The following is a 22981-nucleotide window of genomic DNA, read 5'->3' on the forward strand; positions in this document are numbered from 1 at the left end:
GAAGCATCTCCTCTGGCTTCTTGCCTGTCTTTCAGAGAAGAACACCAGTAGAAAGATGGACTTCAGGGAATCATGGGTGTTACTGTTTTTTAAATAAATGGAATAAACTAGGAATGGACACATGATGCAGGCTCTGCCTAGCTGTTCAGTTCTTGCTACTTCCTGCCTCATACTTTATACCCCAGCAACCTTCACTGCTTTTAGTTCCTCTTGTGCATCAAGCTGTTTCAAGCTATGCCCTCTCTGTCTGGCTGCCTTCTACTTATCCTCCAAGACTTGACTCAGGTGTCACCCCCTCCAGGAAGCCTCATGGACATGACCTCTAACCTGTCTGTTGATGCTTGTAGAAAATGCCCTGGTGTTAGGGCTGAATTCTGGAGAGCAGAGACTATCTTGTTTGTGTAGCGCCAGCCCCCACCACTACACGTGGCACAGAGAAGATGCCCAATATCTGTTTGGCTGAATGAATACATGTTTGGTGAGTGAACACGCATACACGCGATGAAGATCAAGAGGGTCGAAGCAAGGGATGAACCTTGCATATGAGCCCCACAGCAAAGGCAGGTTTTGTTCTATTCACTGATGTTTCGACGTTCTGAGAAAAAGGCCTGTCACATAGTAGGCACTCAACAAAGTATTTTAAAAATAAATTAATAAGGAAGAAACATTCTCAGAAGTGGTGCAGAAGAAGTGGCGATTTACAGATTCTTTTGCAATGTCAAAAGATTTCAAAGAGCTTTGCTTGAGGGCAAAGCTTGCTTTCACGAGACCTGCTTTTTCATCTGGAAGCAGCCTTCACAGCACGAGCTTCTTGCACAGCTTGTTTATGTGCACTGTAAATATTTGCAGTAGCTCACATATTACAGAATTTGAAGTGACCCCAAGACCCAAGTCTGCTGGCATCTCAGGACTACTTAGGGCACCTCGCTTTTTTCCATGGCTGGAGTCCACTGGGCAGCTTCTCTTCATCCTAACCTTTCTTGGGTTGTTCTCTACAGATGCTGATCTCTCAAGACACTGGAGTGCATGAACAGAGAGAGGAGAGTTTGGGACCCTGACAGCTCCTACAACCCTCCCTGCTTCCAGGAAGCATGCATATTTTATTCCCTAGGCTGGAGACTGGAGAGCTGGGAGGATAAACAATTTCACAATAAACTTCCAGTGGCCAAGGAGGCAGGTAATTAATATATCTCCTGGATTGTGGGTGGGAGTAGGCAGGAAGCGTATCAACCACATCACTGGGCTGTAATGGATGGTAGTTCTCTCAAAAGGTCATCTTGAGGTTGAAACACACTTTCTAGGAGTGACTGCCTTTATAAATGTAAGATTAGAGAATTAATGACTGGTAACAGATACAACTTCATTGACCTCAACCTTTTATATTATCTCATAGATGTTACTAATCTGTAATCATCAACAGACGTAAGTATATCAGTGTCACCTTCCACAGCAAATACTTATTGAGCAGTGTGGTGGTGTGCACGGCTGGGAATACAAGGAGGTGTAAGACAATTCCTCTCCCTGTTCTGGAGGAACTTTCTATCTAGGTAGGTGTCTCTGGAGTCAGATGACCTGGGTTCAAATCAGTGGTGTGCTGACAAATATATAACAATCACCTTTCCAGAAAGAAACAAACAAAGGCATGATTTGCAGCATTTGCAGATTTCCATGGTATAAGTACTCCTACCATGGCCAAATTCAAGCTACCATCTGGATGTCAACTGATAGCACAATTCCTGAAAATGTAACAATTGCTCAGAGCCAGTCCAAGCCAGCTCCAGCATACCACAGGTTGGAATCCAGACTGTATATCTTACTAGCTGTGTGAATTTAGGCAAGTTACTTAACCTCTGTAATCCTTGGTGTGTCATCTGTGAAATGAGCATAACAATATCTTAGAGGGATGCTGTAAAGATTAAATGAGATAATGTAGGTGTGGCAGCCACAAACCTCTCCTGCTGCAGGGGGAGTAACTGGCCAATGGTCTTAGATGCTTTGGCCTGAATCTATCACTTCATTTATGCTGAAGTCTTGGGCTGTTCTCAGCCAAAGACTGAGCACGGCAAAGAGACTATGGCAGGCCCATTCCTGCAAGATGCAGGATTCCTCTGAGAGTGACTTTGGCTTGAAGACTCCCCATTGGCCTGGCCGAAACTTTCTTAGAACTGCACTGTAGTTTGAGCCTCTGCCTACCCACTTCTTCCTTCCTTGTTCTTCACAGGGTTCAAACCTACAGCAAGACTGATGGCTCTTTCCACCTCTCTTTTCCCTTATAGGCATTCCCCAATAAATCTCTTGCATGTCCAATCTCATCTTGGCATCTGCTTCTTGGAGGACCTTAGCATGCTAATCACTTTGGACTGTGTATATAGTAAGTGTTCAATACGTATTTACTTTTTAAAAAGAAAAGTGATGTGGGATTCCCTTACCCTTTAGTTTCTGAGGACCTACTTCTTCCCAGGGGAAATGATCCTGGGAGAGAACATCCTCTTCAGGAGAGACAATGCCCACCAATCCGGGTATGCCTCTGCATGCCTCACAAAGCCCATGCAGACTAGCCCTTCCCATCACTATCTCCATCTTTCCATGTCTTTCTTACCCTCCACTCCAGTTCGTCTGTCCCCTACCCTTACCACTGAATGGAGATTGTTCTTGCCAAGCTGACTTGCTCCTGCCATGCTGTTAAATCCAATGGCCACATTTTTCTAGTTTTATTTTGATAAACAATCCCCCCTTCTCAGAACTTTTTTCCTCTGATTCTGTGATGCCACATCTCTATGTTGTCCTCTTTTTGGGACTCTTGATTAGTTTCCTTTGCTTCCAACTCCTCAATGAGTGCTAAAAAATGGGTGTCCCACATGCTCTTTTATCCTCATCCTTGATTTCACCCCATGGCTTCAATTCAACAAGTTTCAGCAAATAATTACTGAGTACCACAGTTGTTCCAGACATGATCTCATCCCTCATGGAATATATATTTTAGTAGATTAATTACCCTCTCTCTGCATACTGACAATCTGCAATTCCATATACTCAGCCCAGCTCTCTCCTCTGCCTGCTGGATGTCTCCACTCACATGTACTTCAGGCATCCGAAACTCAGCATCTCCAGAGCAAAACTTATTTTTCCTGCCCCTCTGCCCCTTCATTCCCCACCCTCAGCAGTACCATCCATTGAATTACTCCAACCAGAAGCCTAGAATCTTCCTTAACTCCTCCTCCTCCTTCAGCTCCACATCCAATCACTCATGAAGCAATTGTTGATTCTAGCTCATAGAGATGTCTTAATCTACCCATTCCTCTGGATCTCCTCTGCTGCAACAGCCCTACTCCAAAGCAAAGTAATTTATCTTGCTCTACTCCATGCATCTTTCCCTTGCACAAGATTACAAATGCAAATCTCTCATGTCATCCCCCATTCCCTACCCAACCACAATTCAATCTGTCTACGACTTTCCGTTGTCTTCAGCATCAAGCCACACATACTTAGGATATTTTTTAAGGCCTTTGATGATCTAGTCCCTGCCCACCTTTCCATCTTCACATCACACCCTGTACTCTGCTTTCTAAACTCCATCCATATGAGATTCTCATAGTACCTGGGACTCTTGTCCTGTGTACATACTGTCCCACAGCTGGATCAGCATCTGTTTTCCCTAATAGATTATACACTCCATGAGTGCTGGAAACACATCTGTGTTTTTCATTTACCTCATTCTCTGTATCTGCCAAGGCTCTAACTACAGAGTAGGTGCTGAGTATCCGTTGAAAGAAAGAATGAATGAATTAACCATATCAGAATATAAATAGTCCAAACATTTATGCACATGATGCACATGATGATGCAGATGAGGAGGCGTATCATTTTATAGTAGCAAAATGCCAGACCCACCAGTTTTACTTATAATTAAAGAAAAGAACCCAGGAAGAAGGGTTTAACTTAAAAAAAAAAAAAAAAAAAAAAGCTTGGGGCCAGCCTGGTGGTGCAGTGGTTAAGTTCGCATGCTCTGCTTCAGCAGCCCAGGGTTGGCCAGTTGGGATCCCAGATGCGGACCTATGCACCGCTTGGTAAGCCATGCTGTGGTGGGCGTCCCACATATAAAGTAGAGGAAGATGGGCACGGATGTTAGCTCAGGGCCAGTCTTCCTCAGCAAAAAGAGGAGGATTGGTAGCAGATGTTAGCTGAGAGCTAATCTTCCTCCAAAAAAGAAAGGCTTTAAATTCCAGTTACTGTGAGTGTGCATGTGCACGTGCGTGGGTAGACGACAGGAATCCACCCTTGGTGACTGGGCCCCCCTTCCTCGACAGGCGTGGGATTGAACTAGCTTGTCATCATAAGTAGATTGGTAAGCAATAGATTAGAAAAGTTTAGGAGACAGCCATCCCTTCTGGCTTTATAATTTTGTCTCAAAACTTAATATATGCCTTTTCAGACCATCCTGTACTTCATAAATTTGTTCCAGACGTTCTATTTCCTAAATTCACTTTGTCTAATTAACACCCTACTTGGCTGAGCTTTTGCGGTGAACAGCATCCTAACGAGGGTTGACTCCATGTAGCGTTTCCAGCCTTCACGCTCCCGTCCTCACTACTCAGATGAGTGGTCGAGTTGAGATAACATCTATGTTTCTTTTCTGCCTTGAAGTCCCATGACTAATATTCCTTTTCTCAACTCCCTGGGCCTCCATGTTAAAACAGCCTTGATGACAAGTCCTGTTCTTAAATTTGGCTTCTTCCTTGCTGATCATTTTCCTTCCTGCTTTGTCAGTAGCCTCCTCTTACGGTTTTGATCCTAAGTCAAGGGCCTACCCAGTGTGACTCCATTCCAACAGACTCTGGTAAAGATATTTAATTGCTTCTTGTCACAACTTTGTCATTTGCAAAATGGGATTAAGAAGTCTATCTTGGAAAACAGCACATTTTTGGAAGACTCTAGACTTAAATGTGGTGCTCTGAATTTCTCAAAAGTCCTTTGAAAACTTGGTGTTAATTCTACCCTTGATGTAAAATCATTTATTTTGACTGAATTTTAAAATTCTCAATGCTAAATGTGGCTTTGCAAATAAATTAAATACAGATTGTGCTCTGCAGAAACCTGACTTGCTCTAATAACATTCAGAGAGAATTAAATGATGCATCTTTTGTCTAAAACATTAAAACCAACACTGGATGAAAAGTGGGGACCAAAGCAGTCCTCTGCCATAGGGTATGAAACACACAAAGTGTCCCTCCAGTTTATAACAGCTCTCTCACGAAGAAGAAACATTTCTGAAAATTATTTTGGAGAATTGTTGGACTAATAATACCATTTTACTTACTTATAATATAAATAACCAAGTGCTATAGACTTCAAGTTTAAAAGTGCTATTTGTTAAGGCAGCTGAACATAACAGAAGTGTCCTTTTTGCTTTTGATAATAAAATATTAGTTTAATTAAATTGGTATAACTGAATTTCATCAGCACTACTAGAGAGATGAACTGTGAAACCCTTTAGACCCATAGGGTCAACAACTAAATAACTAAGCATCCATTTTATCTAAAAAAAAGTTCAGCTCAACATCAGTGGTGGCTGGAGGCAACGGAGAGACTTGTACATAAAATACGAATGTGCAAATTTATATGAATGTGAAAACTTGAGAAAGATGCACTGACATGACCGTATATTTGTCAAACTGTGAATCAATCAAATATTTATTCAACAAATAATCTCTGAGCACTTACTATGTGTCAGACTCTGTTTCTTTGTTTGTTTCTTTTTGTTTTAGATGCTGAAGAAATGCTTGTGAATAAGACAAGTAAGTTCCCTGACTGCATGCTGTGAGTTCTATTAAGACCTTCCTATGTGATGGGCTCCAGGAAAGCAATGAATGGGATGTTCACAGGCACGGAAGATGACACCTGCCCTTCAGGAGCTGACATTTAGGCTGGGGAAGGACTAACGAAAGAATCGGAGAATCACATAGGAGAAAAAGAGGCAGTTCAGTCTAGTGGTTAGGAACATGGCCTCAGAAGTCAGACTGCCTGAGTCTGAATCCTAGTTTCATCACTTAATGGATGTAACTTATCTCTGGGCAAGTTACTTCACCTCCCTGAGCCTCAGGCTTCTCATCTCTAAAATGAGATCATAATAATACAATAATAATCTCATAAGACTGGGTTGTAAGGATCAAATTAAGTATTCGAGTGCTAAATAATACCTGGAACATAGCGTAAACTCAAGAGCAAGCAATAGCTGAGCACGTGAGCAACTAGAATTCTAGAAAAGGGGCAGCACCCCAAAGATTGGGATCAAGAGAGAGTGGAGAAGAGATTTTGAAGTATGGATAGGATATGGGCGGAGAGAGAAAAGAGAAGGCTTTCCAGTCTAGGGTAACAACATAAGGAAAAGAACGGACATGGGGATGAGCCTGTTCTGGAAAGAGGATGTGAGAAGCTTGGTTTGATTAGCATTTATGTGGGAAAGCAGTAAGTCAAGGCTGGCAGGATAAATCCACATTATTGAAAGTCTTGAAAGCCACAGGAAGGACTTCAGAATTCATCACAGAAAGAGGGAGTCACCAAGCTCCTTGAGGAAGGAATTAAATGACATGATGCAAAGTGCTGCTTTGGAAGACTGATCTGGCAGTCCTGTGGAAGGTGAGAGAGGGAGAGTGACCGGAATCAGAGGCGGTTAGTTAGGAGGCTGTGGCAGCGCTGAAAAATATTAAAGCCAGTGGTGCCGGCAGCAGCGATGGAGACGGGGTGAGGGCATCTGAGCGACATTCTAAAGGAACACTAACAGGGATTTCAGTGCAGACTGGACTAAAAGGATGAAGGAGAAGAAGTTTTTTCTAAAAAATCAGGATAATGGTGTATGGGTGATGTATGTATATTACTCAAAAGTTTTAAATAACATAAGTGACCAGATTGGGCAAAAACAGACAGGCAAGATGCATGAAACTGCACAAAACTCTCATAGGATACTCCAGGAGGACCGAATGTGAGGACCCGATGAAGACACAGAGCCAGAATATTTATGGAAAGAGAAAATATTGTGAGACAGAAGGAGTCTGTCTGGGAAGGGCCAGAAACAGAACCCACCATTGAAAATAAAGAAAGAATTATCTGGGTTTGCACATACAGGTAAAAGGCATGTGCTCATTTATGACATCAAGGACCTAATTTAATGAGAGGAGCAGCTAGAAATGACAGTTAAAGTCTCAGATACACATAAGTCAAAACAATTGAAGTGAGGGGGTTTATTGCCTCACTTAGTTTCCAAAAGTAAAGGCAAAAAACAGCCTCAGTTACCCGGCAATGCCGACCACACAGGGTGAGTGAACAGGGCAGGAAGTGAGGCGTCACTGTGAGGTTCTCCCACAGTGCATCTCAAGTCCAAAACTTCAGCAAGAAACGTGGTTCGCCCATGGCTTGCCATGGTCCGCAGTTAGGATTCCTCTCAAGGATCTTGGCTTATGTGCTACCATATTTGTATTTAAATGCATGGTGTGAAAGCTGCTCATAGGACGGGGTCCCAGTCAAAGATTCCTCGCCCTTCTAACGTCAGGTGTGCTCAGGTTCACTTAAAGTCTTTTCAGTCCTTTTGTGGCAGCCTCACGGGAAGTCAAAAAAGCCTGTACGACAGAAGCGGAGAGACACGTGGTCTCGGTGTCAGGGAGGGCTAGACCAAGCCAAAGATGACTTTGACGTGGCAAGACTTGGTTTTGACATTTGCTCACAATTAAAAGCAAAATAAATGTGTACCTAATTCTACCTCCAGTCTCCAGTTGTTTTTCGTCTTTCCTTTGTACTGCAAAGGTGTGAATGATGAATCTCTTCTGCATTTATTACAATTTATTAAATGTGGTCCCTGAGGAACTGACTGCCAGGAAAACCACACCTGTGGAAAAAGAAACAAAATCACATCCAGCCAGAGACTTCCAGAAAGGACTCCAACATTGAGTTTACCGCTAAGAGGTTGTCCTTCCTTCACAGATCTGGCGAAACAGGCTATCGAGAACGCAGCCACTCTAGGTTGGTGGGTGGTCAATAGTGACATCTAAGTTATAAGCAGGTGGTGGTGGAAGGTTAATGAAACATTCTTTGTCTTTTTCTTTAGGTTTGTTTGTCATTAGACATTGAGACTCATACTGCTTATATTCTCCCTGAAATGAAATTCCAAAAAGTCTGGATGCTAAACATTACACTCTACTAAAAAAGAGTGGAAATGAACAAAAGTTGACAATTAGCAATTTAATTTTTACTTCAATTATCTGGCTTCTATAAGAAACTCATTTTTATCACCATTATGTTTAACATTGTTCTAGAGATGCTAACAAAAACAACTGGATAAGACTTATAAAAATTGGAAAAAGAAAGAAAAAATTATCATTATTAGCTGGGGATATAATTTTATCTGGTAAACTGAAAAGAATCTCCTGAGAATCTATTGACAAACTGTAAGAGAATTCAGTAATTAAAATAATATACAGAATTTAATAACTGTAAAAATAATATGCAACAATAGTAACAGCAAAAAAGATAAAATACCTAGAAATAAACCAACAAGAACTGTGCAAGATCTAAATGAAGAAAACCTTAAAGCGCACTCAAAAATATACTAGAAGTTTCCAGGCTGACCCCATGGCCCAGTGGGTAAGTTCACGCGCTCCACTTCGGCGGCCTGGGGTTTCACAAGTTCTGATCCTGGGCACAGACATGGCACCGCTCATCAGGCCATGCTGGGGCAGCGTCCCACATAGCACAAACAGAAGGACCCACAGCTGGAATATACAACTATGTACTGGGGGGCTTTGGGGAAAAGAAGAAGGAGAAAAAGAAGATTGGCAATAGATGTTAGCTCAGGTGCCAATCTTTAAAAAAAAAGAAAAAAGAAAAAAGAAACATACTAGAAGTTTCGAACAAATGCAAAGACAAAAATACATTCTCCTATAATAAGACTCAACATAAAGATGTCAATTCTCCCTATGTTAATCTAAAACTTAATGTAAATCCAATAAATAACAATAGAGTTTTCTGGGTATGTATATGGGGTGGGGGCGGAACAAGCTGATTGTAAAGTTTCTATAGAAAAATTAACAAAGACAAAGAGCTAGGACAATTGGGGAAAAAGATTAATGAGAAGAGATTGGACCTTACCAGATAAAATATATTTTATATAAGTTATTATATATTGCATAACTGTATTAATTATATTATTGTATATTATATAATTATGTATTAGTTTACACACATATATAACATATAATAGTCTTCTCCTATACATAAAGACACAGACCAATGGGACAAAATAAAAAGTCAAAAAGCAGATCCCTCTAAAAACAAGAATTTATTATGCCATAAAGGTGATACTTTAGATTGGTGTGGAAAAGATGAATTATTCTATAAATTCTGTTGGAATAATTTGTTAGGCATCTGAAAAATAAAAGACACTGGACTGATATGTCACACCTTACGGCAGGATAAATTTCAGATGGATCAAAGATTTCAATTTAAACAATATGAATTACAACGAAGGCCCTGGAAGAGGCCGTGGAGAATTTTTTTTTAACCAGTTTCAGAGTGAAGGTCTTTCTAAGTGCAATAGATAACTCAGAAGCAGCATTTCACATCATGTCATTTAATTCCTTGCTCGAGGAGCTTGGTGACTCCTGCCTTCTGTGACGAATTCTAACGTCCTTTTTGCGGCTCTCAAGACTCTTAATAATCTGGACCTATCCTGCCAGCCTTGACTTACTGCTTTCCCAGATAAACGCTAATCAAACCAAGCTTCCCACATCCTCTTTCCAGAGCAGGCTCATTCCCATTTCCACTTTTCCTACATTATTTATTGATTAACCTATTCCTTCTCTATTGCTTTGTGATGCTTTTTTAATTGAAATTTTTAATTGAGATAATTGTAGCTGCACATGAGGTTGTGATGATTCTTGACCAAACAATAATGATAATGTTGTAATAATATTGATAGCATTACAACTAGGGAGCAGAAAGACATGGAGGAGTTTTAAGCAGTGGGATGACAATGCCAGATTTCCACACTGGACACTTTGACCATGGATGGGAGAGCAACTTTGCTTCAGCGGCTCGACACATCCCTTGCTTTCTGTTCCCAGTGGGATGCCCATAAGGACTCACCTGGCACACATGCGTGCAAAGCCCAAATGGGAGTCTTGAGCCTCGATTTCTGTGGGAGTGACCAATGTGAGGACACCCCCTTGCATTGGCCTTCCCTCCTTCCATGTTTCTCTCTCTTTCCAGTCCCCCGTGCCTGTTCCTTGGGATCACTGTCCAAATTCTAACACCCTTCACCTAAGCCCTTGCCTCAGGGTCTGCTTTTAGGAGGATTCCAGGCTAAGACGGTGGCTAATTGCCTGTGGGTTGGGGGTTGGGGAGAGAAAGCAGGCAGGGATGACTCCAGAGTTTCTTGTTTGGGTGATTGAACAGATGTGTATTCCACTCACTAATAACAGAATAAAAAGGAGGAGACATTTCTCTGTGGGTGGTAAAGCAGGAAGTAGGAACATATGCCCGTCTTGCCACAACTATTCCCATCACAATGCCTGGCACAGTGTAAGTGATCAAAATATACTGAAGTTGCTCATGCAAGTGGAGAAAAGAGGCAACATCATTGGTGCTGTGTCCACATTTGTATCCGTGAGCTGGGCTGGGGATTGCCCAGGGAGCTGTGATGGGTATTCAGATTGAAAAAGGGGATCATGGCCTATCATCTGAGAGGACTACATTTTAGTTAAAAATATAAAACATACACAAACATGAAATAATTTGAAGGATTTAAGAAGCAATATGTTAGCAAATAAAAAATATAATCTATACCGAGTAATAATCATCTGGAGAAATAAAAATTAGCAGCGATCAAAGCTGTTTGAGACTAATCTTATTGCCTGGGTTTAGGTCATTTTTTTTAAACTCAAAGTTTTTATTAATAGTGGTCAGATATGGAACGCCATAATATCTGGGATTTCTTGTCATCATCGTTTCCTCCGTCTCTTATTGAACTGGATAGCTTTCTTGTTGATTCTTTCCACAAGTCTCATCCAAGAGATTAGTTTATTTAAAAAACTGGAAGTGAGCGTTTAAAAGTCTGTGGGGTGGCAAAGGGCAGCTATTGTACCATAAAAATTCTATCAGTGTAGCCTTCCTCTTTAACGCAAAAGGAAATGAGGATAGAAACATTTAGCTGAATGTTGATACCATTCCACTGTGTTTTCACTTTGTAACATGAAATGCAGAGCTGTTTTTAAAAAGTCTTATTTGTCATGAAATTGAGTAGGCTTTGGTTCAAATTCTTTCATTCAGCCGTGAATATCTGCATGGGTTTAGGGTCAGCGCAAAAGTGGTGTGTGTCGAGGCTGCATGATTTTATAGTCAACTGATTGCCCACCTGTCCCATTCATTCTTGGCTGTTTCCTAGAAGATAAATGAAAATGTCACGTGGGACAAAATCAAACTTCCTATTAAAGTCCCACCAAAACCACATTTACTGGTATCATTTCCACCCTGTGACACACATTAGTCAATCACAGAAAGGAACTAAAGTGGTTTGTTAAGTGTGTTCTGCAAAACCAGTTGGTTATGAGCCAGGATCATTACAATTTCCAGGCTTGATTATTCTATGACTTCTCCAGGCATTTAAACTTTTCACTAGTTTGACCTTTCAGGTGCATTTCAGGAGGTCAGACACCTATAACACCCGTTTCTATAGAAGATGGTCCTGAAGTTCCAAGGCACTTAGCTTACTTCTGGCCCCCGACCCGTCAGCCCCCATCTGGCTGCCTCCTTTGAAGAATATGCTCATGCTGACATCTATGCTGTGCCCCCTGCTTTGCAAAGAGCTCCTCATATGGTGACAAATGGTCAGCCATTCTCTTTCTGAGTTTCTATCCTCCTTGTAGTCAAAAATATTCTGTCTTGTCCTTCAATTTTCCAGCCATTGGAAGGCAAGGCTGCTGCAGCTGACAGATTCTGAGACTTGTTTGAGAGCCTGAGCGAAGCACGTGTCTTTCCAATTACACACGATCTAATTCAATTTACATTTATTAGAATAACTGCCAGCTATTTCATGTTAATATTGACATTTTCATAAGTACTTGCAATTAGAATTCAAGCTGAGATTCCAATAAATCTCTTAGATGTTTTACACTTTCTTTTCCTGTCTGTCTTCAGAATTTGCAAAATATTTTTAAGAACATGTTTGGAGGTCATTGCACCTCTGGGGAATTTATGCTGTGTCTGTGAAACAGTGGGGCAGAGCAAAAAAGATTACAATTTGGCAAAGCAAATTGAGGACAACTGTAGAGGTGTGGCAGGTTCTGAAAAACAAGTGTAGAGTATGAAATTCAAAATTTTAATACAGATAAACTGAGCCATTAGTTTTTCATTTTATATAAAACTCCACCTCATAGCTTCTTTGAATTACAAGCTCCTGGACTGCATTGAAAGGACATTATTTGAAAGACCATTTCCTATATGGCCTGCATTTAAAGAGTGACACACGTCTCTTTGAAGAGATGGCAATGGATTCCAAATGCCTCATCGACCAAATAAAAAGAGGTCTTCACGCTAAAATATTTTATTCATCCGAGCGCTCACTCTGTTTTATCGCCTAAGGTACAGCTTCCCAAAGTGAGATCTTAAATGTACAGTATAATATACTCTTTGGTTTCTGTATAATAAATTTACTCACTTCAATTTAGAAGGAAGCCTGCCTTAAGACATGCACCGAGTATTCATAAATTCAACAAATCTTGCGCTATGTTGTCATACTTCATTCATGACATTTATTTGCACATGCCAATTAAAAGCCTAACAAGCAAAAATTTCCAAGGGGAAAGTAAATTCAGCTTTTTCCGAATGGGCAGAGGATACAGAAAGTAAGCTTCTAGAAGATACTTAGGAGGCGTCTCTGTGAAAATAGCTTCTGCTAATATAGCCAAGAATGGACGTGTTGTCATTCCTTGGGAGTTCTCAACCCTAACTGCACGTTGGCATCACTTTGGGAGCTTTTAAAAAGTCCTAAAGCCCAGGCTGCACCAATTAACCCAGAATCTTTGGGGGTGGGACACAGACACCAGGAGTTTTTAAAGTCCCCCAGTTGATTCTAATGAGCGGCCAGGCTGGGCACCACCGCCTCAGTGCATACCGACCACCTGTCCCAGCAGGGGGGCCGCGCGGCGCCCCAGGGAGGAGACAGCTGCAGCCGCATCGCTGACTCACAGTGAGGCGCGGGGCCGGAGCCGATGAGCTCAGCTGACAGGTGCACAGCTGGCGGGATGCACCTGGCAGTGCTCTGGCAGCCCTGGGGTTTGATGCTCCTAATGGGACCTTATGTCAAGAAAGCAGGTCAGGCAAACCTGATTTGGCGGCCAGCAGCTCAGCGCTGCTTTCCCTCCTCAGGGACATCTGGAGAACTGCTTCACCATCCCAAAGCTCCTTCCTTGCCTCCCTAAGCCCTCTGCTCCAGCCAGCTGGGCAGTTCACCAGACAGCACGCCTTGGACTCTCCGGCTCTTTACAAATACTCCACTCCTCCAGTCCTCTTGCCCCTGACCCCTGCCTTAAACTGCATCCGCCCTGAAAGACTCAGCTCCCACCTCTCCTGTCTAGGAAGCCTCCCCCAGGGACCCAAGCTCTCACTGATTTCTTTCTCCACCTGGATTCTCAGGTTGTAAGCCTCTGCATCATTCGTTTGCTAATTAAACGTGTCCCAGCCAACAATTCTTGTGCTGCTGCGCTGAGCTGTTCTCTCTCTCCCTGTTGGTGTCGAGCTTCTCTGTAGCTAGCCAGGCGGTCAGCAACTGGGGGGACAGTGACACGTCTTGCACTTGTTTGCAAAGGCTCCCCCATCAGCACCCCTGCTGCTGGAGCTGGTCCTTGTGCTCCATAAACAATGGCTCTCTGATTTATCTCACACTGGATCACTCAGTGGCCTCAGATTAACTGGTCTATCCACGTACACTTGGAGCCCTTCTCTAGACAGCATGCTGAAGATAATTTTTTTAAATATAGAAGTTTCAGGATCCCACGTAAACATGCCCCCTGGCTTTAAATCCTTTAGGGCCTCCCCACTGCTCCTTAACAGGGCCTGGAAGGCTCTAAGGGGCCCAACTGCTGCCTGCCATTACTGCCCATTACATTCTTTCCTCCCTCCACCCTCCCGACTCCAGCCTCCCTGGTTCTTCCCCCATGCTCACTGTGCTCTCTCCCACCCCAGGGCCTTTGCACATGCTGTTCTCTATGTCTGGATGTTCTTCCTCCTCCTCTTTTCCTTCAGATCTTAGTTCAACCATCACTTCTCTGACCTCCCGATTTTCCAACTGCCCCGTTGTACGCCTGGACAATGCCACATCTCTCCTCGTTGTTGCTATTTGACATGCATCAGTGTGATTTGGGGACCAACGCCTTTCTCTCTTGTAGGGCTCTGAGTTCTACAAGGACGGACACAGGATCTGTTTTTGCTCAACATTTTATCTCCAGTTCCTACTACTGTGCCTGTCACACAGGAAGTACTAAATCAAGATTTATTGAATGAATGAATGATGGCTGAGTGGATGGATGAATGAATGAGTCACTGGTAGAAGGAGAAAAAACAAAATGTATGACTGGCCACTTGGTTTTGCAGACCAGGGACAGGAAGGCCACAGTGTGGTGTCACTGCATGGCAGCATGGCATGGGGGAAGCTGATGTGGGCTCCCCACCTGCGGATGGGACAGGCCAAGCTCAAAATGCCTGTCATGCTCACATCACCTGCACGGCCCCCTTTGTCCCTGCAGTCTGTGGTGACACTGTGGCAGGCAGAATAACGGACCCCAAAGATGTCTACACCCTAATGCCTGGGGCCTGTGAATAGGGTACTTTATATGGCAAAAGGGATTCTGCAGAGCTGATGAAGGTTACGGTCCTCGAAATGGGGAGATTATTCTGGATTGTTGGGGGGCCCAATCTCATCACATAAATCCTCAAAAGCGGAGAACCTTGCTCAGATGGGTTAGAGAAACGAGACAGAAGGAGGAGGAGAGGTTTGAAGCAGGGGAGGGACTCAACCCCACCGCTGACTGTTGCTTTGAAGATGGAGCAAAGGGACCACGTTCTAAGGAAAGTCGATGCTTCTGGGAAATGTGAATGGCGTTCATCTCACCAGCAAGAAAACGGGATCTCAGTCCTGCAACCACAGGCCAGGGATTCTGTCAACCTCCCGAACAAATGAGGATGTGGGTCCTCCCCTCGAACCTCCAAAGAGGATTCAGCTCCGCCAACACCTTGATTTTAGCCCGGTGAGACCCATGTCGGACTTTCGACTCGTACAACCATAAGATCAGAAATTTCTGCTGTTCAAGCCACTAAGCGCATGGTAAATTGCCGCAGGAGCCACGGGAACTGACATAGGCAGTGTCCGCGCAGGTGGTTTCAGCCTGTCCCACCCATCTGACACCCCCTGACCACAGCAGTGGTGAGACTTGTCTCAGGGGCAGCCAAACATGACCTGGGAGGTGGCTGGACAGTGACCAAGTGGATGAAATGGTCACTCTTGGGAGCCTGAACAAGCTATTGAGTGACCCCAGGCAGCAGATGGAGAGGCCAATGACAGAGTGGGCAGGAGGGCGAGCATCCGAAGTGTGTCAAGGGCAGAATCACAGAACAGGGACCTGGAAGTGCTGGGCGGCCTGGGCACCCACACAGCCCAGGCACTAGACCTGCCTTCAATTCTGCCAGTTTCCCCACCATGAGATTGGGCTGTGTTCTTCCCACGTGGCCTGGCTCTGCGTGGCATCCCCTGACCGGTGTGGTCCTTTGGTGCTCATTCCAGATACATCCTTACAATTACTCTCACATTTCTCCTCCTCCCTGGCCCCTGTTACCTGAGGCCACCTGGTTGGATCTGAGCTCCTTGTCACTAATGTTGACTAACCCCATGTCCTCATGTAAGAGGTTTGATCTTTCCTGCCCAGCCCATCTAAGCTGGCCTTCTTAGTCTTTACAAGGGGATTAAAGGATGGGTGCTAATATCTACACCAGGAGACGCTGTGAAGATGAAGGTGCAACATGAAGAAAGCACGCTAACCCGCGACACGCCACATACAGGGCTGTGGTGACTTGGTGGCCTCTCAGGTGGCGGCTGGTGGCATTCTGTTCTCCCCTCACAAGGCTCCAGGCCTGCCATTCCTCATCACATCTCTTCTTCAAAATGCTGTGCTGTTTCCTACACTCCTCCTGCCTCTCCTCCTCCTGTGCCCACCATCTTCTCAGTGTGCTGGAAGCTCCCAGGGCCACTGGCAGATATGAACAAACCCAGAGGTGGCCTCTGGTTTGAAAAACTCCTGTGATCCTCCTTTGGGCCTCAGGACAAACGGATTCCCAAGACATTTCCTCAAGCGGAGGCTCCTTCGCCCCCCACATCTCTGCACGGCTCACACGAGCCTGTCGCTGCGTTTCGGCCCCGGCCCCCTTTCCTCCCCGCCCCTCGGGCCGAGAGCCCTGCTTCTGTGAATGGACACCCCGTGCCTGCCCCAGCTTAGGTTTCCAAGCAAATAAACACAGGACAAATGTATGCCAGCGGGCTGGGATCAAAACGCGTCTCCAGCTGTTGGGAAACAAAGTGAAGCGGTTTCCTTAGAAACGAATTCCCTGGAGAAGGGGGCTGGTGAGGCCAAGGGAGAGCTCAGCGGAGGCGGACCTGAGGGCTCAGGGCGCGGCCAGCGGGGCCCGAGCCCCATGAGCACAGCAGTCCCTGCCGGCTCCCCAGAGCAGAGAAGTCCCTCATGTGTAGGGAGGATGGTCCTTTTAGATCATGTGGAGCCACTGGCAGAGCCAGGGGGTGAAAGTATCAATGTGAAACGTGTTTTGGAGAGTTTTAGCTTTCAAAGCACTTCCGTGTAGAATATCCGATTTATTGCCGGAAAGCTCTACGATACAGGCAAGGTGGATAATAGGGTGTCATTCTACAGACGAGAAAAGTGGGGTTTGTAGAGGCGAAATCCCTGGCCGGGTCACCCAGCTAGGACAGCTGAGAAGGGAACATGAGTGCCCGCGCCCTGGGCGCTCTCAGCCTGCAAACGTAAGCCAAATGTGAACTAGGTGCAGACAAGAGCATTACCTTCTTACCTTCAAAGATGCAGAAAACATAGCTTTTTACCAAATTACTCAAAAAGCAGATCACCCAAATTCATTACCTGTTTTCTTTCTTTAAGAAAAATGACGCTTGAGGAACAGAGCGCTAAGTCTGAGCCCCCATTCACAGGACAGCCTCAGCTGGTCAAGACAGAGTGGAAATTTCCAGAATCGAGTCTTTCTATATACGCTTCCAAAGGTAAAGGAGGTTCAGAGTCCAAAACTCTCAAGAAGATTAAAATGCATAGCTTTCTGAAAACCTTTGCTGACGCTGGCCAATTTTCAGGCTTCTCCAGACTCCAATGGGGCCAGCATGATTCACTGAATTCTTTATGCATTAAGTGCTCCTATGCATTAAGAAGCTGTAAATTACGCATCTTTTCTTTTAAACGTGCATTACTTTCCACGCTTTACAGCCAAGCCGAATAAAGAGCATAGCAGTTTTCTCCCAGGGAAAATTTCCTCCTCTCTCTTCCTGCTCCTTCATCGAGTGAAGCTGCAAGAAGTTTGGATAAGGAGCCCAACTTGACATTTTTTGGAGTTTGAAAGCGCCAAGTGGTATCTCTGCTGAATATTTCACCAGGAAACTTTCTGAGCAAACACAAATCACACATGTTTAACTGGCGGAGTGGAAATGGCAGCCTAAGAAATCCATTTTCAGGGAAACTGGGTGACTGGACAAGGGAGTGGCTTCTGTAGGTATGAGATGCTCTCTCTCACTTGTAAATCACAACTGTTGCTTTTCATTGGCTGTCATTCATTCTTTCACTAACTACGTTCTATGTGCCAGGTTGTCCCTGCCCTGGAAATAAAGGACCTGGAGTCCAGCTGCAGAAGGGTCTGCTGGGCCGGGACGTATTCAAGTGTGCCTGGGCTCAGATCTGCCCCACCTCACGATTCCACAGCCAACCAGAGGCAGTCACGTCTGCACCCACCGGGGAGCAGCAATGAGCCTGAGAGAATCGTCTTTTCACAGTGTGGCTGCTACATGTCGAATTTGCATCCATTCCAGCAATAATTTATTCTAAGATGATTTTCCGGTAAATATCAGTGAGGAATGGTTTGGAAAGAAATAGAAACCATTAGAAAATCTGTTTCCAGAAAATATGGGGAATAGCTATAAGATGGTTGAATATTTGAAACAAAAATATTATAACAGCTATGACTTTGTAAAGAGGTGTTAGACAAAATGATTTTGCTCAAAAAGCATGGAACTTGGCCCATTCTCCTTCTCCTTTTACCATTCAGGAAGTAAAACCTAAGGCCCAAGTGATGAAAAAACATGGCTATGCAGTCAGGAGACCTGGTTTCTACTCCTGGAGGGGCCCCCAACCCATCCCAGACCCAGGCCCTATTCCTGCATCTGAGAAATGAGAGTTTCCTCCCGACCCCCAGGGACCCTGCAAACCCGAGCATCCCTGGGCCCTTTTTGATTTTCTTCTGAATCACCCGGCATCACAAGATGATATTATTTCACCCCCAGAGCCGGCTCTGAGGCCCTGGCCCTCTCTCAGCTGTATGCTAAGCAGCTCGACAAGGCTCAGGGCCAGGAGCAGAACCGCCTGACTTTTGGCAACTGGATAAAGCGTGTGGCTTGGGAGCGCTGAGATCTGGAATAACGTGGGTACATCAGCAGACCCGTTTCGGGCCAGCCCCCGTGACTCTGTGTGAGCAGTGTGCAGGGAGAGGCCTCGTCGCGCGGTCCCCCAGGGGGTGGCCTGCCATGGCTGCCTCCTCAGATGCGGGGACGCCCTGCGCATCTCCTCCTAAGCCCTGGCCTCCAGGCAGGGCCCCGCTAGGGGGACAGTGTGCTCCTCACAGCTGCCCTGCACCCCACCGAGACACAAACAACACCCTCTTTGGAGTCAAACAACTGACGACCCAGGCTTGCCAAAATAAGGACAGGCTCTGAAAGGGGGCAGTTTGATTTCAAGGGTCTAATGGGACCAAGGAGATGGCATGAAAAGTTTCAGCTATTAAAAAAAAGGGCAAGAGACTGTCTTCCTCCAAGTAAACAAACTATCCTTTGAACCGGAAAACAGCCTCCCAACCGGGTCAGGCTCGGGCCAGCTCGTGAAGGAGTCCCTTGCCCCCCCGTCCTCCCTGCTCCCCCGATTTCTCCCTCTGCTTTGGGGAGCCCAGGGCTCCCCCGCTGAGGTCTTAACAAGGAACGGCCTGAAGAGCTCGTCCGACATGGTCCCTTCCCAGGACGCAGCTTCTGTGTGGAAAGCGGGACCTCCAACTCTCCAAGGGAAGAATTCTGGGCAGGGAAACTTCCCCAGAACCTCTCAAATCACACCATAAAGGCAGCTACCAGCTCCTCAAAATATAAGACTTGCCTCTACTATCAACTTTCAACATTTTATGGGCTTTAGAAAAAAATCAAAACCGTGATCTTTTGCTCATGTTTATGACTTCTTTCACTAATGATTACAACTCACTGTCTGTGTGAATGTGTGAAGACTACGGTATGTGGAATGACTCATGGGAGGGCAGACACTTGACAGGGGAGAAGAACCCAGAGAGTCCCCCTCAACTCATACTTTAATATTTTTCTTGTTGTTGTTTATTTTGTTTATTAAGTAGAGTGCTACTGAGGTCTCCAGTAAGGAGAGGGACATAGATGGACCTCCAATCCTACCTTGTCCTCGGAGAGCTTATAGGCAGTTGGGAGGAAAGAAGGGAAGTTAAGACATGGTATCACTCAGAAATGACAAAGCCAGCACGGAATTTGGTGGGGCCACGGAAGAAGAACAGCAGGACCTCCAGGTACAACTGTGCAGGTTGTACACTGCACAGCTCTGGCGTCACCATCCCACAAACTCCGTTTTCAATAGAGGCCCCTGGAAGCTTTGAGTGTGAGGAGCCTTGTGAGATTTCCAGAACAAGCATCCACGGGTCAGCCAGATACAGGGCTCGAGCAGGAGGGAGGAGTCTTAACTCCTAGAACAAAGGGGGACAATTGCTGAGGATGTTTAAAGGCTAATGGGATGACACATCCCCTGCAGGGAGAAGTGGCTCAGCTTTCTAGTGGAGAGTCAGAAGGAATCACTGATGAGAGTGTGTTCGATCTGGAGTCATTTGTTTTACTTCCCAACTCACTTAGTGACTCACAAGCCTTATACAACTTGCTGCCTCCAGTCCTTTCCCCTCTGAATTCGCCTCCTGACATTTCTTTCTCCCCATCCCCAACTCCACGCCAGCCACTCCGTTCTCCCTGCTGATCTCTGAATGAGCGGAACACGTGTCCCCTTCCTGTGTCGCTCCAGCTGCCCTCTCCACGGGAGCTGTGTCCTGCCAGCTGACCACTGACCACCCTCACCTCTCATTCCAACCAGCACTCAACTGCCAAGTCCTCATCGCCTTCCCCAACCTCCTTACTAACATCGCAGCCCCCCTCCCAGGGGTTCTGGGTCCCCCAGACCGCCCCTCCACTTTCTTGTTTTCCAAATCACTTTTCACCTTCTGGTAGACTCTGAATTTACTTATTACCGATGCTAATATCTGAAGAGTAGGATTCATAAGACTCGTTTCCATATCTTTGGTTTTTCAACATCTTCTGCTGTAACGTGGTTCTAACTTTCTTAGTATCAGAATTAAATCAGAAACTTTGAAATATATTTTGATTAAACAGAAGATGCTCTATGTTTTTAAAAGAACATACAAACTGTAAAGATAACCTGCGCAGACATTACTCCTCTAGTCAGTGGTTCTGTATTCTGAATACATACTTGTCACTGAATAAAAAACAGTCATATTCACAATGCATAGTTTAAAGAAAAAGAGTAGGGTTTTTGCCATCAGAAACTAAAAGCCACTTTTAAACTATACCATCAAAATATTTCACGGAAGCCTTAGGTAGTTAAACAAATCGTGACTGGCGAGCGACAAGCCTTGGTTTCTCATCTTAGCGGATCTACAAACTAGTTGTCTAGTACCAGATAAGACGCTTAATATCTCTGTGTCTTAGTTTTCTCAACTCTAATCCTGGAGTCTTAAGACGTGAAAGTGCCATCATCCCCAAATGCTCCCGTCCTCCAAACATAGACTTTTATCACATTTTTAAAAATTAAAGAAATTTTTAGCATTGCACTGGAACCGTGACTAATGACACTTTCTGAGGCTACAGGAGTGCTGCCGTGGCCCCACAGGCTCTGGGTTAGAGGCCGGCAGTGGGAGCAGATGTGCGCTGATTTTCAACACTGTCTCCTCTTCCTGCTGGGGTCCAGCAGCCCAGGATGGGTCTGGACGACCCAGGGGGCTCTCTCAGACACAGACTCCAGGATTTCAGCCTCCGTAACACCAGGCTCTCAGCTGCTCAGCAAGCTTTTGTCAATCTAGGCCACAAACATGTGAGAAATGTCCCTCATGCTCTGGTGCTAGAAGAAAGATGCATAACTCTGCCCTCCATTTTTGTCATCAACTTTGGCCCGGTAGAAACAATTAGGGGGTCAAAACTAGCATCCCCATGGAGCTGAGGGTCCAAAACAAGGTCCAGAAAAAGCAAACAATTTTTGCCGAGATGGCCTGATTCTGTCGTGCTGTGGTGGAAAGAACCTTGGATTTGAAGTCAGAGGCCCCGGAAACAGGAAGTCACAGTTGTGCCCCTTCCTGGGGGCCTGAATTTGGCAAGTCCCCCTTTTAGAATCCCAGGGTCCTAGTCTGGAAACACCGCTCCCTCATAGGGTTGCCATGGGAGCTGATTGGCATGGGTATAAGAAAGTATTCTGGGATGTTCTAAGAGATCTCCAAACACATCTAAACAACAACAGTGCTGGTCAGGACTCCCTAGGAAAGACCATTTCTTCTCTGGGACCTAAAATCCAGCACTGAAGACAAACGGAGGAAAATGAGATTAAGAAGTCATTTGAGAAGAGAGTTCGTTAGGATCTGAGTCATCTGGAACAATTTTTCACGGGCAATAACTTCCTCTCTGAAGATGGAGGTGCCACGGCAGGGGAGGGCAAGCTTCCGTGCCTCCAGGAGCTGCTTCCGGGCGGGGGGGGACCACATCGGGGATGTAACGGGACTTACCAGGTAGCGCTCCTCCTGCCTCATGCTGGGGGTGCGGATCATGTGATTCTGTTCCCCTCTCCAGTCTCCAAATCGACGGAAAAAATAGTTAGATAAAAACCGGTTGACAGGGTCTCTAATGATGTTGATGTAGACGGGCTGGTCTCCTCCAAACCTAACATGCACACAAACACGGAGCTGGTTACAACCCGTCACTCCTGGAGGAAAAGCAAGCCCACTTGACAACGTTTCCCATCTAGGTTGACATGTTATCATCAGAGCGCCCTGTCTGCTAAGGTCCCACTGAACAGCGGATCAGCAGGTGGTGTCTCCTGATGGGCATTCTACCATCGTGCAGGAGGTGGGGATGGTGATGCCCGTCCACAGACCTGCTGAGAGGCTGTGAGCATGATCGTAGGACAATACTGTACAGATGATGGTGCTTTTCAACATGGAGTTGTATACAGATGTGGTCCTGTTTTCTCTCTAGGATGTAGGTTCCTGAGGGAGGAGCCACACTGTACTGGATTTTAGATTCCCAGGGTCTGGCAGGGACAACCGCTGGCACGTGGTGGGACCTCATTGAATGTTTCAATTGACTGATAAATTGTGACTGTTTTCTTGGGTGAAATGGTTCTTATTCTACATTCTCATTCAAATGTTCTCAGGTAATAAATAATCAATATTTATTAAAGACTCACTGTTCAGCTTGTTGTAAATACTTTATGTATCCAACTCAGTGAAGCCTCACACACTTTGGTGAGGGAGAAACCATAATTATCCCAATTTATACTGGGGGAAACTGAGGCAGGGGGTGGGTGAGTAACTTGTGGCTGAGCCAGGA

The 22981-nt window shown here is 45.1% G+C and overlaps 1 protein-coding gene across 1 annotated transcript in view; it reads right to left on the minus strand.

Annotated features, from left to right (window-relative positions):
• Window positions 1-22981, minus strand: part of UST (uronyl 2-sulfotransferase) — a 287768-nt gene that overhangs the window by 78945 nt on the left and 185842 nt on the right. The window contains exon 5 of the mRNA XM_046670131.1: window positions 22159-22312. Within this exon, the coding sequence (XP_046526087.1) occupies window positions 22159-22312 (154 nt within the window). The remainder of the gene's footprint in view (window positions 1-22158; window positions 22313-22981) is intronic.

The sequence above is a fragment of the Equus quagga genome, chromosome 8 (assembly GCF_021613505.1).
Source record: "Equus quagga isolate Etosha38 chromosome 8, UCLA_HA_Equagga_1.0, whole genome shotgun sequence".
Classification (NCBI taxonomy): Eukaryota; Metazoa; Chordata; class Mammalia; order Perissodactyla; family Equidae; genus Equus; species Equus quagga.